General features: G+C 42.6%; 1 protein-coding gene across 1 annotated transcript in view; it reads right to left on the reverse strand.

The window, feature by feature from the left end:
- Window positions 1-19441, reverse strand: part of LOC139381452 (attractin-like protein 1) — a 337715-nt gene that overhangs the window by 202095 nt on the left and 116179 nt on the right. The window contains exon 21 of the mRNA XM_071124992.1: window positions 9732-9825. Coding sequence (XP_070981093.1) covers window positions 9732-9825 — 94 coding nt within the window. The remainder of the gene's footprint in view (window positions 1-9731; window positions 9826-19441) is intronic.

The raw sequence follows: 19441 nt of genomic DNA on the forward strand, positions 1-19441 counted from the left end.
GCTGCCAGTTGAGGACTTGTGAGGTGTCCGTTTCTCAAACTAGACACTCTAATGCACTTGTCCTCTTGCTCAGTTGTGCACTGGGGCTTCCCACTCCTCTTTCTATTCTAGTTATAGCCAGTTTGCGCTGTTCTGTGAAGGGAGTAGTACACAGCATTGTGTAAAAGATCTTCAGTTTCTTGGCAATGTCTCTCATGGAATAGCCTTCATTTCTCAGAACAAGAATAGGCTGACGAGTTTCAGAAGAAAGTACTTTGTTTCTGGCCATTTTGAGCATGTAATCAAACCCACAAATGTTTATACTCCAGATACTCAACTAGTCTAAAGAAGGCCAGTTTTATTGCCTCTTCAATAAGAACAATCTGAAATTCCTTTTTGATACTGTCGCAAATCTAACTAAAAAGCAGCATTCCCCAAGAGAGGATGACTTGAGGGAAAGATCATGATCATTAGAAAGTGAATTACGGACTCCTCTTTAAATCTGCGTATTCCTCCAAAGCTCAGTTGTCCTGTCGCACAACTCTGCCAGGAAATAGGATTAAGAGAGACACTCAAGTGTTTTAGTACTATATCTCTTGACACAATGATGAACATAATCATAGCCTCTAAACCTTTAAGCTGTATACTGGACCCTATTCCAACAACTATTGAAAGAGCTGCTTCCTGTGCTTGGCCCTCCTTGTTGAGAATAATAAACGGCTCTCTATCCACCGGAAGTGTACCAAACTCACTAAAAGTTGCAGTAATAAAGCCTCTCTTGAAAAAGCCAAACCTTGACCCAGAAAATATAAAAAACTATAGGCCTATATCGAATCTTCCATTCCTCTCAAAATTTTTTGCAAAAGCAGTTGCGCAGCAACTCACTGCCTTCCTGAAGACAAACAATGTGTACGAAATGCTTCAGTCTGGTTTTAGACCACATCATAGCACTGAGACTGCACTTGTGAAGATGGTAAATTACCTTTTAATGGTGTCAGACCGAGGCTCTGCATCTGTCCTCGTGCTCCTAGACCTTAGTGCTGCTTTTGATACCATCGTTCACCACGTTCTTTTGGAGAGATTGGAAACCCAAATTGGTCTACACGGACAAGTTATGGCCTGGTTTAGAGCTTATCTGTCGGAAAGATATCAGTTTGTCTCTGTGAATGGTTTGTCCTCTGACAAATCAACTGTAAATTTCGGTATTCCTCAAGGTTCCGTTTTAGGACCACTATTGTTTTCACTATATATTTTACCTCTTGGGGATGTCATTTGAAAACATAATGTTAACTTTCACTGCTATGCGGATGACACACAGCTGTACATTTCGATGAAACATGGTGAATTACCAAAATTGCCCTCGCTAGAAGCCTGTGTTTCAGACATAAGGAAGTGGATGGCTGCAAACGTTCTACTTTTAAACTCGGACAAAACAGAGATGCTTGTTCTAGGTCCCAAGAAAAAAAGAGATCTTCTGTTGAATCTGACAATTAATCTTGATGGTTGTACAGTCGTCTCAAATAAAACTGAAGGACATCGGCGTTACTCTGGACCCTAATCTCTCTTTTGACGAACATATCAAGACCATTTCAAGGACAGCTTTTTTCCATCTACGTAACATTGCAAAAATCTGAAACTTTCTGTCCAAAAATTATGCAGAAAAATGAATCCATGCTTTTGTTACTTCTAGGTTAGACGACTGCAATGCTCTACTTTCTGGCTACCTGGATAAAGCACTAAATAAACTTCAGTTAGTGCTAAATGCAACTGCTAGAATCCTGACTAGAACCCCAAACATGTATCATATTACTCCAGTGCTAGCCTCCTTACACTGGATTCATGTTAAGGTAAGGGCTGATTTCAAGGTTTTACTGCTAACCTACAAAGCTCCTACCTATCTTTCCGATTTGGTCCTGCCATACATACCTACACATACGCTACGGTCACAAGACGCAGGCCTCCTAATTGTCCCTAGAATTTCTAAGCAAACAGCTGGAGGCAGGGCTTTCTCCTATAGAGCTCCATTTTTATGGAATGGTCTGCCTACCCATGTGAGAGACGCAGACTCGGTCTCAACCTTTAAGTCTTTACTGACTAGTCTCTTCAGTGGGTCAGTGGGTCATATGATTGAGTGTAATCTGGCCCAGGAGTGTGAAGGTGAACGGAAAGGCTCTGGAGCAACGAACCGCCCTTGCTGTCTCTGCCTGGCCGGTTCCCCTCTCTCCACTGGGATTCTCTGCCTCTAACCCTATTACAGGGGCTGAGTCACTGGCTTACTGGTGCTCTTCCATGCTGTCCCTGGGAGGGGTGCGTCACTTGAGTGGGTTGAGTCACTGACGTGATCTTTCTGTCTGGGTGGCGCCCCCCTTGGGTTGTGCCGTGGCGGAGATCTTTGTGGGCTATACTCGGCCTGGTCTCAGGATGGTAAATTGGTGGTTGAATATATCCCTCTAGTGGTGTGGGGGCTGTGCTTTGGCAAAGTGGGTGGGGTTATATCCTTCCTGTTTGGCCCTGTCCGGGGGTATCATTGGATGGGGCCACAGTGTCTCCTGACCCCTCCTGTCTCAGCCTCCAGTATTTATGCTGAAGTAGTTTGTGTCAGGGGGCTAGGGTCAGTTTGTTATATCTGGAGTACTTCTCCTGTTTTATCCGGTGTCCTGTGTGAATTTAAGTATGCTCTCTCTAATTCTCTCTTTCTCTCTTTCTTTCTCTCTCTCGGAGGACCTGAGCCCTAGGACCATGCCTCAGGACTACCTGGCATGATGACTCCTTGCTGTCCCCAGTCCACCTGGCCGTGCTGCGGCTCCAGTTTCAACTGTTCTACCTGCAGCTATGGAACCCTGACCTGTTCACCGGACGTGCTACCTGTCCCAGACCTGCTGTTTTCAACTCTCTAGAGACAGCAGGAGCGGTAGAGATACTCTTAATGATCGTCTATGAAAAGCCAACTGACATTTACTCCTGAGGTGCTGACTTGTTGCACCCTCGACAACTACTGTGACTATTATTATTTGACCATGCTGGTCATTTATGAACATTTGAACATCTTGGCCATGTTCTGTTATAATCTCCACCCGGCACAGCCAGAAGAGGACTGGCCACCCCTCATAGCCTTGTTCCTCTCTAGGTTTCTTCCTAGGTTTTGGCCTTTCTAGGGAGTTTATCCTAGCCACCCTGCTTCTACACCTGCATTGCGTTGCTGTTTGGGGTTTTAGGCTGGGTTTCTGTACAGCACTTTGAGATATCAGCTGATGTAAGAAGGGCTATATAAATACATTTGATTTGATTAGAAGTGAACACAGAAGTGATGGTTGATGATAATGGGCCTCTGTACGCCTATGTAGATATCCATAGAAAATCTGCCGTTTGAACTACAATAGTCATTTACAACATTAACAATGTCTACACTGTATTTCTGATAAATTTGATGTTATTTTAAATGGACAAAAAATAGCTTTTCTTTCAAAAACAAGGACATTTCTAAGTGAACCAAAACTTTTGAACGGTAGTGTCACGCCCTGACCATAGTTTGCGTTGTTTGTTTCTATGTTTTGTTTGGTCAGGGTGTGATATGAGTGGGCATTCTATGTTGTATGTCTAGTTTGTCTGTTTCGATGTGTTTGGCCTGATATGGTTCTCAATCAGAGGCAGGTGTTAGTCGTTGTCTCTGATTGGGAACCATATTTAGGTAGCCTGTTTTGTATTATGGGTTGTGGGTGATTGTTCCTGTTTCCTGTGTTTACGTTACGGGACTGTTTCATCTTCGTTCATTTTGTCGGTTTATTGTTTTTGTTCGTTGTTAAAGTATTCTATTAAAATGGATAATCATCACGCTGCATTTTGGTCCTCCTCTCTATCTCCAGACGAAGACCGTTACAGGTGGTGTATATGTCTATGTTTATCATACAGTGGACGCCTAAGCCTATGCATGCAATGCCCTGATGCATTTAGTGCTCAAATCTCAAACCGCTGAACCGTGAGCTGGACATTTGTTTTAGGAAAGTAAAAAACAATAGGCTATGAAGTTTCGCATATGCTACAAATCAAAACACAAGGAATGGTGTTTTGTAATTTGTTAAAGGATGATTCTAAGCACATGTAAATGTGGCTCATTTGGCCAATATCCTTTGTTTATTGATGGCGTTGACTGCGTGGGTGGACACCCTAATGGGTTACGCACCCAATGCATATGGATGACCGGTAAATTTCTGAAATGTCCGATAGATTTTTTTTATCTTCCTGGTCACTTGTCCGGCGCAGAACCTTGATACATACACACCAATAAACACACACATTCTGGACACACTCACACACACATGTAAAAACACAAACAGGCACACTGATATGGCTGACACATAAATATACATTCACTATACTTATTATATCTACAAATATTTAACAAATATATATAACTATATAACTTAACAACAGTTGGTCACAAAAACATAAACTCATATACATGCACGCCACAAGCCACAAAACAAAACCACCCACGCACAGACACAGGCATCCTGCTCTTGCTAATGGTTCCTTTATTGCAGCCCGCCAGAGCGTGCACACCTGCTGAAGCAGGGGGATGGGGGCGCTTACCGGCAGCCCAGGGGAAATCGCTCGTTCATAATCAAAATGGCAAATAAATAAATGCCTTCCATTACACACAGCCATTTTGAGAACTCTCAGATAAACAAACAGAGTTTTGACGGCAAAAGCATTTGATTGGAAATTGACATTAAGCAGTCGCGCACAGTGCCGGCAACTGAGAGAAGAAATATAAATCAATGCGGGAAGCCAACTGCTCTCACTCACGACACTTCAAGTATCTAAGTGAAGGAAGACTGAAAAATAGGAATTATTTTTCCAAGTTACTGACCGTCCACGTTCACCATTCGCCAACATTCAGAGTTTTGCGGATTAAAAACAGCATTTCTTCCGTGCATGGTTTAATCATATCACGTTGAATCTCTTTTTCTGTAGCCTAGTTTGATACTGTACAGGTTAACATATTTGAGGAGTCATGAATCTACTGTAAACATCCAATTTGGTTTAGATTGAAAAGGGTGGAAAAACTAGGACTTGGAAGGCTTTCCAATAGATGTTGGAACATTGCTGTGGGGACAAGGGCATTAGTGAGGTTGGACACTAATGTTGGAAGATTAGGCCTGGTTTGCAGTCGGAGTTCCAATTCATCCCAAAGGTGTTCGATCGGGTTGAGGTCAGGGCTCTGTGCAGGCCAGTCAAGTTCTTCCACACCGATCTCGACAAACCATTTCTGTATGGACTTCGCTTTGTGGATGGAGGCATTGTTACGCTGAAACAGGAATGGCCCTTCCCCAAACTGTTGCCACAAAGTTGAAAGCACAGAATCGTCTAGAGTGTCATTGTGTGCTGTAGCATTAAGATTTCCCTTCACTGGAACTAAGGGGTCTAGCCCGAACCATGAAAAACAGCTCCAGACCATTATTACTCCTCCAACAAACTTTACAGATGGCACTATGCATTTGGGCATGTAGCGTTCTCCTGGCATCCGCCAAACCCAGATTCATCAATCCAGAGAACGCGTTTCCACTGCTCCAGAGTCAAATGGTGGTGAGCTTTACACCTGCAGTCAGGCAGGTCAAGACCCTGGTGAGGATGATGAGCACGCAAATGAGCTTCCCTGAGACGATTTCTGACAGTTTGTGCAGAAATTCTTCGGTTGTGCAAACCCAGTTTCACCAGCTGTCCTGGTCGCTCGTCTCAAACCATCCCATAGGTGAAGAAGCTGGATGGGGAGGTCCTGGACTGGTGTGGTTACATGTGGTCTGTGGTTGTGAGGGCGGTTGAACGTACTGCCAAATTCTCTAAAACGACATTGGAGGCAGCTTATGGTAGAGAAATTCCCATTCAATTATCTGGCAACAGGTCTGGTGGACGTTCCTTCAGTCAGCATGCCAATTGCACGCTCCCTCAACTTGAAACATCTGTGGCATTGTGTTTTGTGACAAAACTGCACATTTTCGAGTTTCCAGTTATTTTCCCCAGCACAAGGTGCACATATGTAATGATCATGCTGTTTAATCAGTTCATTGATATGCCACACCTGTCAGGTGGATGGATTATCTTGGCAAAGGAGAAATGCTCACTAACAGGGATGTAAAAAAAATTGGAAAATTTCTGGGATCTTTTATTTCAGCTCATGAAACGGAACACTTTACATGTTGCATTTATATTTTTGTTCAGTACCACTCTGTGGAAATCTGAGACTCTCATGAACACAATGGTGTTCTCCGTTTTGCCATTGGACGCCCTCAAGCCTCACAAGACTCATCTGAAGGTCCCCGGTACCAGTTTAAAAAAATGAATAGAAGTATATATGGAGATAGTTGAATGACTAAAATAAGGGGATAAATACATGTCAAAATACATTTCCTGATCTTTTTTATCTCTCTCAGATATAGGACAGACACTGCAGAACAAAGTTCCTTTAGATTTTTTGGGGGACTATTTCGTTTCAAATATTTTTTATTAAACACACACAAGAATGGTGTATAGGTATACAATTCTTATCTAAACATAAAAGAGCATACAGGAACAACAAGACCCAGAGTTCTGGGTGCAGAACAAATAATACAAAACACAACATACAAAACAAGGACACGTAGAAAGAAAGAGGGAAGATGTCCCCCCTATCCCCCCCCACCCTTATTCCCCCAACCCCCCCCCCCCCCCCCCCCCCCCCCTCCCAACTGCTCGGGTGGCAGGGCCAGCACATGCTACCCAAAGGTAGATTCAAATATTACAATTGAGAGTGCGTTAATAAGTACTAATTCACAGCGCCGACTCGTCCAAGTAGGAGAGGAAAGGCTGCCAGATTTGATCAAATGTTGATAATTTATTGTTCAGAATATATCTAATTCTTTCTAAGTGTACAGTGTTTGCCAATTCACTGAGACATAATTTGGTAGAGGGCGCTTCCCTCCTCTTCCAAAACAACAAGATTAGTTTTTATGCCGAGATGAGACCGTACGAGATTAGTTGTTTTTGGGGGTTGGTTAATCCGTTTAGGGACTCAGATACTCCCAGGATTATCAGAAGCGGGCCTGGATCTATTGAAGTCTCCAAAACTTCAGAGAGGATCCCAAAAATTCCACTCCAATAACCATGCAAGCTAGAGCATAGGGCAAAGCAGTGGAGTAGTGTACCCTGCGTAGCCTGACATTTATCACATGTAGGGGATGTGTCAGGAAATATCCTATGCAGTTTAGTTTTGGAATAGTGTAATCTGTGTAAAACCTTGAATTGTATGAGACGATGTCTGGAATTAATGGAGTATGTGTGGATATACTCCAAGCTCTCTTCCCAGTCTGCCACCGAGATGTCAGTCCCTAGTTCTTCCTCCCATTTTGCCTTGATGGCATCAGTGGAAGGTGTGCTAACAGATTGAAAAGCATCATATAGACGCGATATCAGTTTATCGGAGGTGGGGCATATTTTTATGCATCCGTCAAACATGGAAGGTTTGGCATTCCCAAATGTTGGGAGGTGTTTCCTAACGTAGTCTCTAATTTGTAGGTATCTGAAAAAATTACTTCTGGGAAGGTTATAAGTTTCCCTCAGCAACTCAAAGGAAGCAAAGGTCCCTTCTATGTATAAATCCCCTATGGTACTTATCCCCAACTCTCCCCATCGCTCAAAGGTGATATCAAGGTTAGAAGGGGCAAAGGAGGGATTCCTGGCGACAGGGAGCATGAATGACATTGGTCTAAGCTCAAAGTTGACTTTAATTTGCTTCCAGATTCGGACTGTGCTATGTATAATAGGATTGTTACAATAAAGTGACATCTCCAGATTGACAGGCGACAAAATCACAGCGCCAATAGAGAAGGGGTGACACTCCTCACGCTCCATACTAAGCCAGCTGGATGCCGGAAGTACGTCATCCAGCAGAAACGTAACAATGCGGAGGTTAGCGGCCCAGTAATAAAATATAAAATTTGGGAGAGACAATCCTCCTTCCATCTTGGATTTACAGAGGTGTTTTTTACCTATCCTGTGTGTTTTATAATCCCAGATGAAAGGATTGATAATTGAGTCAAGTTGTTTATGAAAGGATTTAGGTATGAATACTGGGATGTTCTGATATAGGTAGAGCAGTTGTGGGAGGAAGACCATTTTAATGGCATTAATTCTTCAGAGGAGAGAAATTGGGAGAGTTCTCCAAAATAGTATGTTTGCTTTGAGTTTTTGTATCAGAGAGGGGAAATTATCTTTAAATAGTAAGGAGTATTGTTTGGTAACTACAATTCCTAGGTAGGTAAATTTTTCTGAAGAAAATGGGAGATGTTCTAGCCAGGAGGCATTTTGCGACCGTATGGGCATTAATTCACTCTTGTTCCAATTTATTCTGTATCCCGAGAAGGTACCAAACAAATTGATCACATCAAGAATAGCTGGGATACTAGCCTGGGGTTCTGTTACATAGAACATAGAACATAGGATGTCATCTGCGTATAGGGAGATCTTATTTAGAGTATCTTTAGTATTATAGCCGTGTATTGCTGCATGAGATCTAATCGTCTGAGCGAGCGGTTCGATAATTAGGGCGAAGAGCATAGGCGACAGCGCACAACCCTGCCTTGTCGCCCTGTTGAGGTTAAATCGGGGCGACAATGATTGGTTAGTGAGTATTCTGGCACAGGGGTTCCTATATAAAAGCTGGATCCAATTTATGAACCTATCTCCAATACTAAATTTCACCTTTACTTCCCACCCTGTTCCCCTAATTTCCCTAACACTTACCCCCTTGGGGGACTATTTCTATTGGCTAATAGCAGTAATGCCAAATGCAATGTTTCATCCAATTTTTGTATATATTGTATATTTTTATACCTTAAAGGGACTTAAAATTCTAAATCAAATAGCTAAATGATTGTTGGTATGACCATCTTAAAACAATTCCATACGTTAGCTTGGAACCAACCCCCCCCTCCGCCTTAGACTATAGAGGGTTAATAGAGTGTGCATGCACGTGTGAGCAATGCAGGAGACTGCACAGCATGTCAGTCCTGTAAAGGGAGCAAAGGTCAGATGGTAATGATGAGAGATGTCCCATTTGCAAAACAAAACCTATTCACTCGTATTCAAAGCACCGCTATAAAATACACATGATTTGACATTCACAGAGAGACTATTCTACACAATATATGCATGCACACTTACTTTCTTCATCAATCTCTCAATCCCTCAAAGACACGTGCATGCAAACTCACACACACGCACGTGCGCACACACACAGGCACCTTCCAGAGTTGAGTAGGCCTCATTAGAACACCACAGTGCCAGTGGCAGTAGTGCACTCCTCTGCTCCCAGATTTATTGATGCAGCATTTTTCACCCTGCCTTTACTGCGCCAGTGAAGGCACTTTGGGGTATTATAGTGCTGCAGAAGGCCAGCCTGGCACTCTGATGGCACAAACACAGTGGGTGCTGTGGCCCCTGTGCCAACCCCCATTACTGGTACTAAAACCTGGGATTTAAGGCCCTAAACGCAAATTAACATAGAGACAAATTGCTGACACTGTGAGACTCAAAGGGTCAGAGTGAGTACAGCCCCACATCTCATCCACAGCTAGAGACGACCAGGTCAAACAGTAGTAGTGGGATATACCATTAACATGGTAGGAGCTAAAATCATCCTATGTATTGCTGTTGTGGTGGAATGATGCAAAAGGGTTGATAATGAAGTGTGCCAAGACAAAATACATCATACTTACAGCTGGCACTGGTCTCCCTTGATCCCCTTGGTTTGACAGTAACATTTCCCTGTCGACACCTGACATAGATTGGCATGTCCGTTGCACTTGCAAGCTGCCATGATCAAATAAAACAAAAGGGAGGAGAAAGAGAGGAGAGCAGGGGAGAGAGGAGAAAGAGGAAAACACTGTCAGTCTTCTCACAATGATGCACAACACAAACCTGTGAGTCAAACCTGTGAGTCAGACAGGAGAGTGACAGGGCTGAACATGGGCCTGAGCTCTCGGGCGAATCTGACATCTTCCTGGACTGTTCTGTTTATGTCTAAACACCACTATCTGGTGGCAAAGGGATTAACACTGGTGTCCTCACCTAACCTTAAAATCAGTGACCTTGGGTTAGCCAGAGGGGAGTGACAGTGAGTAACATAATGTGATAGTTGCAGAGGACAAAACAGCATTGAATATAAACATATTGCACACCCAAGAGCAACATTAGGCAGATACAGTTAGAATGTTTACAGCAAGTCAATGTTTAAATCATGACTGTTAGCTTCTGTATATATGCTGACCCGAAACCTTGGGGATAAAATGATCCGTTGAAATTGCATGTGTATGTCAAAAAATGATGGGGAGTGTGTTTATAGTTACTCATTCTGAGTGGTCTGATCGAGAGAATGCACAGGAAATGGATAGAACACTGTTTCTGAGAAATGAGGTCAAGGTAACCTGGGGCAGAGAGGGCATAATGAGACCAAAATACTCTCAAGCCATTATATGAGTGAGTCTAAGTGCATGATTCCATAGAAGGGTCCTTTGGAGGAAGGGCTGTTGACATATACACTACACAAAAGTATGCGGACACCCCTTAAAATTAGTGGATTCGGCTATTTCAGCCACACCCGTTACTGACAGGTGTATAAAATCTAGCACACAGCCATGCAATCTCCATAGACAAACATTGGAAGTAGAATGGCCTTACTGAAGAGCTCAGTTATTTTCAACGTGGCACCGTTATAGGATGCCACTCTTCCAACAAGTCTGTTCATCAAAATTCTGCCCTGCTAGAGCTGCCCCGTAAGTGCTGTTATTGTGAAGTGGAAATGTCTAGGAGCAACAACGGCTCCGCCGCCAAGTGTTAGGACATTCAAGCTCACAGAATGGGACTGCTAGGTACTAAAGTGCGTAGCGTGTAAAAATGATCTGTCCTCGGTTGCAACACTCACTACAGAGTTCCAACCTGCCTCTGGAAGCCATGTCAGCACAATAACTGTTTGTCAAGAGCTTCCTGAGATGGGTTTCCATGGCAGAGAAGCCGCACACAAGCCTAAGATCACTATGCGCAATGCCAAGCATCGGCTGGATTGGTGTAAAGCTCGCCGCCATTGGACTCTGGAGCAATGGGAACGCATTCTCTGGGGTGATGAATCACGCTTCACCATCTGACAGTCCGATGGACAAATCTGGGTTTGGTGGATGCCAGAAGAACACTACCTGCCCGAATGCATAGTGCCAACTGTAAAGTTTGGTGGATGAGGAATAATGATCTGGGGTTGTTTTTCATGGTTCAGGTTAGGACCCTTAGTTCCAGTGAAGGGACATTTTAACACCACAGCATTCAATGACATTCTAGACAATACTGTGCTTCCAACTTTGTGGTAACAGTTTGGGGAAGACCCTTTTCTGTTTCAGCATGACAATGCCTCCATGAACAAAGCGAGGTCCATATAGAAATGGTTTGTCGAGATCCGTGTGGAAAAACTTGACTGGAGTGCACAGAGCCCTGATGTCAAACCCATCGAACACCTTTGGAATGAATTGGAACGCCGACTGCAAGCCAGGCCTAATCGACCAACATCGGTGCCTAACCTCACTAATGCTCTTGTGGATGAATGGAAGCAAGTCCCTGCAGCAATGTTCCAACATATAGTGGAAATCCTTCCCAGATCAACTCCATGTTAATGCCCATGATTTTGGAATGAGATGTTCGACGATCAGGTGTCCACATACCTTTTGCCATGTAGTGTATTTTACATGTATCTTAAATCATAAGAGAGAAATAATTTATTGTTGGAATATTTGTGAAACATTATGGAGTCTTAAATGAGGCATGGGTAAGCCAAAATATCACAAATCGTCTAACTTTAAGTATTTCTCAATTATGCCATGTCAAATAAATGTCAATAATCCTTCATCCAAAGAGCCCTTCTATGGATAAAATATGAGGAAAAAATATGAGCAACCACAGGAGCGAGAGAGAGAATCTGTGAATGTAGCATGATCTCTGACTCATCCAGCTCCTTTACAGAAGTTTGGCAGATATTACTCCAGATCTAACAGTCTGTTCTCAAAATACATAGGCAAATACTTTCACTCTCTCAGAAACGTTGCCAAAACCAACAACAAACAGTTCCAGTGACGAATCATCAGGACAAAAACAACACATTGCGTAGAGCCTTAGAAATATCCCATTAAAACTTGACTTTCATACATAAAGTATAGACAGACCCTTAGGGTCCACTGTGATGTCCCGGACACTGGAAAGAAAAACTAGACCATCCTCGTCCTTCTCCATTCTGCTGTTCTGTAGGAGGCACCACTAACTAACTACTGCAGCAGTAGAGACATGCCACTTCGCTTCCACTGTCTGTCCTATTTTCAGAGAAACACAGAGATCAAAATAATGGAATTAACAGGGAAAATACAATGAGGATTCTGTGTTGGAAGGCAGTGCAGCTTGTTAGCTTTTTATCTTTGGGGCATATGCTTTATGAGCGGTAGCTCTCTCTGTGCATCCCAGCGCAAATTCCCAAATGGAGCTCTCCCCCTCCATCTCTCCCTCCCTCTTTTGAACAAAACCAAATAGAGAAGTTTGACAAAGAGATGTATTGTATTTTTCATCTTTAATCAGATGTAACTGACCCAATTAAAGAAGCTGACACAGAGACCATGTAAGATAGCTCTCAGTAAATATTTTTTCATGATACTATTCCCTTGACAGCAAAGTTAGTATTTTCTGTACAATGAGATGTTTTGGTATTTTATTAGGATACACTGCCCTCTCTCACAGCCCTAGGGGTATCTGTACTACAGCATAACATAAACACGCTATCAAACATACTCAAACACATCCCACACTTCCATAACCAGATACATGTTCACACACACAGACACAAGATGAAATGCCTCCTCTCACACAGTCATACCAAAAACAAAAAAGTATAAATCTATTTTTGTGATTCAGCTATACCGTATTTGCATTTTAAGTTTTTGAGAACAGTAAGACAAGGGATTTACTCAGTTGGAATTATGCCTAGCTACACAGACAGTTTAGCACTAATGTAATACTGTATACAGTACTCTGGCTCAATGTAAGCATTAAGAATGTTCTAACATTCAGGCTTAGTGTAGATGATGTATGATACATTGCCAATATGCGAGGAAAGTCTGATAGCTGCCACAATGAAAATAGAAATTGGATAAACAGAATGAATGATCATTGGCCCAGTGCATGTATAGCTCTGTGACTACATTGTCAAACTCCCAAAGTGTCTAGTATGCATAGTATTAACAGGGGGTTAGCTCTTGTAGGCTGTGCTGTAGAGACAGGGCCTGCAGCTGTAGAGCTCTTCTCCTCTCTGTGCAGAGCAGACACTGATATGATTTATGGTTAAATTAGGATCTGTATAAAATGTACTATCATAATAGGAGCAGAGCAGTGTGCTTCAGGAGCTGCTGTATAAGCACTTAGACAGGAAGATGTGGGGAGCATGGACTGACTCAATACCACTACAACAGGGTCTACTGCAGATATACAGTGCCTTGCGAAAGTATTCGGCCCCCTTGAACTTTGCGACCTTTTCCACATTTCAGGCTTCAAACATAAAGATATAAAACTGTATTTTTTTGTGAAGAATCAACAACAAGTGGGACACAATCATGAAGTGGAACGACATTTATTGGATATTTCAAACTTTTTTAACAAATCAAAAACTGAAAAATTGGGCGTGCAAAATTATTCAGCCCCTTTACTTTCAGTGCAGCAAACTCTCTCCAGAAGTTCAGTGAGGATCTCTGAATGATCCAATGTTGACCTAAATGACTAATGATGATAAATACAATCCACCTGTGTGTAATCAAGTCTCCGTATAAATGCACCTGCACTGTGATAGTCTCAGAGGTCCGTTAAAAGCGCAGAGAGCATCATGAAGAACAAGGAACACACCAGGCAGGTCCGAGATACTGTTGTGAAGTTTAAAGCCGGATTTGGATACAAAAAGATTTCCCAAGCTTTAAACATCCCAAGGAGCACTGTGCAAGCGATAATATTGAAATGGAATGAGTATCAGACCACTGCAAATCTACCAAGACCTGACAGTCCCTCTAAACTTTCAGCTCATACAAGGAGAAGACTGATCAGAGATGCAGCCAAGAGGCCCATGATCACTCTGGATGAACTTCAGAGATCTACAGCTGAGGTGGGAGACTCTGTCCATAGGACAACAATCAGTCGTATATTGCACAAATCTGGCCTTTATGGAAGAGTGGCAAGAAGAAAACCATTTCTTAAAGATAAACAACACTTTTTATGGGTAAAGTTTGCCACAAGCCACCTGGGAGACACACCAAACATGTGGAAGAAGGTGCTCTGGTCAGATGAAACCAAAATTGAACTTTTTGGCAACAATGCAAAACGTTATGTTTGGCGTAAAAGCAACACAGCTGAACACACCATCCCCACTGTCAAACATGGTGGTGGCAGCATCATGGTTTGGGCCTGCTTTTCTTCAGCAGGGACAGGGAAGATGGTTAAAATTGATGGGAAGATGGATGGAGCCAAATACAGGACCATTCTGGAAGAAAACCTGATGGAGTCTGCAAAAGACCTGAGACTGGGACGGAGATTTGTCTTCGAACAAGACAATGATCCAAAACATAAAGCAAAATCTACAATGGAATGGTTCAAAAATAAACATATCCAGGTGTTAGAATGGCCAAGTCAAAGTCCAGACCTGAATCCAATCGAGAATCTGTGGAAAGAACTGAAAACTGCTGTTCACAAATGCTCTCCATCCAACCTCACTGAGCTCGAGCTGTTTTGCAAGGAGGAATGAGAAAACATTTCAGTCTCTCGATGTGCAAAACTGATAGAGACATACCCCAAGCGACTTACAGCTGTAATTGCAGCAAAAGGTGGCGCTACAAAGTATTAACTTAAGGGGGCCGAATACTTTCGCAAGGCACTGTACATACATACATACATACATACACACACACACACACACACACACACACACGGAACTATATACATGAACCTAAACGGACAAGGAACAAACAAGCACACTATTGTGCCTATGCTTGCAGAAACATACACGAATGCATATGAGCAGACTCACAGCCCTGACCCTCACTTTACTCTTGTTATTTCATAACGGTGGTTGTCTACAGGGACTGCTTCTAAAGTTCTCAACAACTGACACATTGTGGTTTCTTCTGCTGGTATCTCTTAGAATGCGGAGACACAATGCAGCTCACACTTCTGAGCCAAGTTCTGAGACAACAAGCTGTGATAGCTAGCTGATTGGCTACAAAGGCTGGTCTGACACACCTGAGCCTCCCATTCTGCACACTCTGGTCCTGTGAGACTTGACACATCTTAGATTGTGTGTCCCTATAGTGTAACACTGTGTGGTGCATGGTGGCATACAGGTAGCAGTGGTGTCTAATGACATTCACTGTCAGTCCCTCTAGGGCCCTCCTTTTGCTGAGGTTAACACATATGACTAAGTTCTAAAAATGAAAGGAGGAAAAAAAGTGTCTTCGAGGTAGCTTTGCGGGGCAGAAATCCTGGACTAAGAAGTAATTGCAGAACCCATTGATGTGATTCAAAATAGTTTAGTGCCAATTTAGCAGATTTAATTTCAACACTGTAACCAGCTCACAGGGCTTCAGTGTTTGCCTGTTTAAAACCTTGCCTGTTAAATCAGCCATTGATTCAGGCCAGAGAATCCAGGTGAGTGGACTCAATATAATAAATTACACAATTAAACGCCAGGGAGAAACTAGCCTAAGACTCCTTCTAGTCATCTAGGACTAGAGTTGAAGTCACCTGCTGGAAACTGATTGATTTCTAACAAGGTGGAACAGTACCCTAACCCCTTATATGCTCCCTGGCTAGATCAATTACATTTACAGTGGGTATGCCTGCATTTGGCTGCTCATCCATTCATTCAACATGGCATGTGTCACTGCTAGTTATTTACCACACTAAAACCTATTTTGATTGAGTATGCCTTGAAAACAGTATTGCATTAGGAGCCACTAAACTCTGATGCGTGGGAGGGGATTGGATGTGAAAAAGCATCACACACCATATTTTCTGCTGACAACACAAAAATAAGATACAAAAAAAAAAGAATCCTCTAACCAACGAGCGGATTTGATATAAATCATATTTCCCATTCCTCGTGCAAGCCTCTGCAGAGCCTACAATTTCTCACCCCACTGCATCCTGCATCTGTGCGTAAGAGACAGCAGATCTAATGCACATACACTACAATGGTGTGTGCGTGCGCGTGTGTGTGTGTGTGTGTTGGTTGGTTGGTTGGTTCTTCTACCCTTGTGGGAACCAAAAATCACAAAAAGGTCCCAGAAGGACAGTAAAACAAGGAAAATGCCCATTAGGACAAGGGCTATTTTAACATTTGGGGTTAAGGGTTAAGGTTAGGAATTGGGTTTAGGGTTTTGATTACAGGTTAAACCTGCAATATGCAACTTTTTGGGCTACCCAACCAAATTCATATAGAAATGTTATAGATCTTTCATTCTCATTGAACGCAAGTCTAAGAAGCGGTAGATCTGTTCTATGTGCTCTATTTCTATGCTTCCCATTCTTAAGTTTAGCTTTTGTGTCATTTACCTTCGGTTTTGTACACCAGCTTCAAACAGCAAAAAAATATTTAAAGTTGTGGAACATATATATATATTTCACAGCAGTTTAGATGGTACAATGATCCTCTTCACTATACTTGTTTGTTTTTCACAAACTAAAATTAGGCAAACTATTAGAATTTTAGCAACTGGCCATTTCTGCATAGCACCTTTTATGGTTAGGGAAAATAGGATTTTGAATCGAAATCCATTTTAGGTCCCCATGTGTGTTGTGTGGTTGTTTTAATTATTGTGTTACATAAACCAGGTTTCCATCCAACCTACATGTCGGTAAAAAATGTCATGACAGGCCTGATAGAAACAGCAAATGTGTCTGTAAACTTTGCAAATGTACCCCCAAAAAATACGATAGACAAAGTGAGATCTTTTAATGTCAGTAAAACTAATTATGGGAGAAATGGTGGTGGAAACGCCTTTATGTGCAAATATTGATATAATAACCATCATATAGGAGTAAACTTGGAGTCACGCGATGATATGTTGTGTGGTACTACCACTACGACTCAAGAAAGCATGCAGTTTATTAGGCTACAAATGAAATAAGTTATGATAAACTTCACAGGGTGGTGAAAGTGCACAAATAAAATATCAAATCTAATTGTATTTGTCACATGCGCCGATGTCACGTTCTGACCTTTATTTCCTTTGTTTTGTCTTTATTTAGTATGGTCAGGGCGTGAGTTGGGGTGGGCAGTCTGTGTGTTTCTCTATGTTGGGGTTTTGAGTTCAGCCTAATATGGTTCTCAATCAGAGGCAGGTGTCGTTAGTTGTCTCTGAGAATCATACTTAGGTAGCCCGGGTTTCACTTTTGAGTTGTGGGTGTTTGTTTTCGAGTCAGTGTTGGTCACCACACGGAACTGTTTCGTTGATGCACGTTATTTTTTGTTTTGTTCGAGTGTTCAGTTGTTTTTGTAATAAATCATTATGGACACTTACCACGCTGCGTTTTGGTCCGATCCCTGCTACACCTCCTCAGAAGAGGAGGAAGAATGTCGTTACAGCCGAATACAACAGGTGTAGACCTTACTGTGAAATGCGTACTTACAAGCAAGCCCTTAACCAACACCACAGTTCAAGAAATAGAGTTAAGAAAATATTTACTAAATAAACTAAAGAAAAAAAATCTAATCAAAAAGTCACAAGAAAATTACAAGAAAATTACATAAGAATAATGAGGCTATATACAGGGGGTACCGGTACAGAGTCAATGTGGGGTACAAGTTGGTCGAGGTAATTTGTAAAATGAATATGCATAGATAATACACAGCGAGTAGCAGCAGTGTAAAAACCGAGAGGGGGGTGGTAGCGGAGAGAACAGTCTATGACTTGGGTGACTGGAGTCTTTCACAATTTGTGGGCCTTCCTATAACAGCCTGTTATATAGGTCCTGGATGGCAGGAAGCTTGGCCCCAGTGATGTACTGGGTACTGGGCCGTACACACTACCCTCTGTAGCGCCTTACGGTCAGATGCCTAGCAGTTGCCATACCAGGCGGTGATGCAACCGGTCAAGATGCTCTTGATGGTGTAACTGGGGACCCATGCCAAATCGTTTCAGTCTCCTGAGGGGGAAAAGGTGTTGTCGTGCCATCTCACAACTGTCTTGGTGTGTTTGGACCATTATATAGTTTGTTGGTGATGTGGACACCAAAGAACTTGAAACTCTGGAACCTCTCCACTTCAGCCCTGTTGATGTTAATGGGGGCCTGTTCTGCCCTCCTTTTCCTGTAGTCCACGATCAGCTCCTTTATCTTTCTCACATTAAGGGAGAGATTGTTGTCCTGGCAACACACTGACAGGTCTCTGACCTCCCTATAGGCTCATTCTCATTGTTGTCGGTGATCAGGCCTACCACTGTTGTGTTGTCAGGCTGTTGAAGTTGTGCTTGGGCACGCAGTCGTGGGTGAACATGGAGTACAGGAGGAGAATAAGCCTGCACCCCTGATGAGCTTGATGCTCCTTTCCAATAAATATCTAGGGTCTTAGTCTGGTGACATAATGATCGATGCTTGGCTGACATTTGATAAGTAAAAATGATCTCAAACATTATGCGGAATTAGAATATTAGCATGAAAATCTGTCATCAATTGGATGAAAACCTAGCTATAGAGACCAAAGCATTGACTGAAATCTTGAACCTAGTACTTGGTCGGCAAGTTTATTTCATGGATGACCATGGTAATAAATGAACTTCTTCTAATTGACGATTTACTATTCATCTCACAAGACAAAAGCTAAAGCAACATAACCTCAATCCAAAGGAATAAATAATTTTCCTTGCACTATACTGACCACGCCTCGCTTAACCATCTACCCCCTTCTCACTTTTCTGTTCTCCCCAATCCCCTCCACCTCCCATCTCCTCCCTTTCCATGTCTCTTTTAAATTGTGAGGAGCTGACCCCTGCCAGCCGTCACTGCTTGTCAGCGCTCTAATTGACACTTAAATCTTCCTCGGTGTTTAGCTGGAGCTCCACAGTGGAAAATAATACTGCCGGAGGTTTCTATAGGAACCACCAGGCTGATATACCCTCAGCTACACCCACTACACCTTAACCTATAGGCTGAGACTTCTACACATCAGGGTAGAGGAGTTTAATAAGGGTGTGACAGGACAATGGCTCAGGTTCAACATTAATTATATCCTACTTGATCTGTTGAGGTGTCAAAAACCAGGCATCAACATTATTGACTGATCTCTTTGATTTGAAGAGGATGAGTTGAAACAACGGTAGTGGCATGTAGCACCCACCACTGTGCAATATTAGAAGGGTTCGGCCTG

Source organism: Oncorhynchus clarkii, chromosome 23 (genome assembly GCF_045791955.1).
Source record: "Oncorhynchus clarkii lewisi isolate Uvic-CL-2024 chromosome 23, UVic_Ocla_1.0, whole genome shotgun sequence".
In the NCBI taxonomy this organism is placed as follows: domain Eukaryota; kingdom Metazoa; phylum Chordata; class Actinopteri; order Salmoniformes; family Salmonidae; genus Oncorhynchus; species Oncorhynchus clarkii.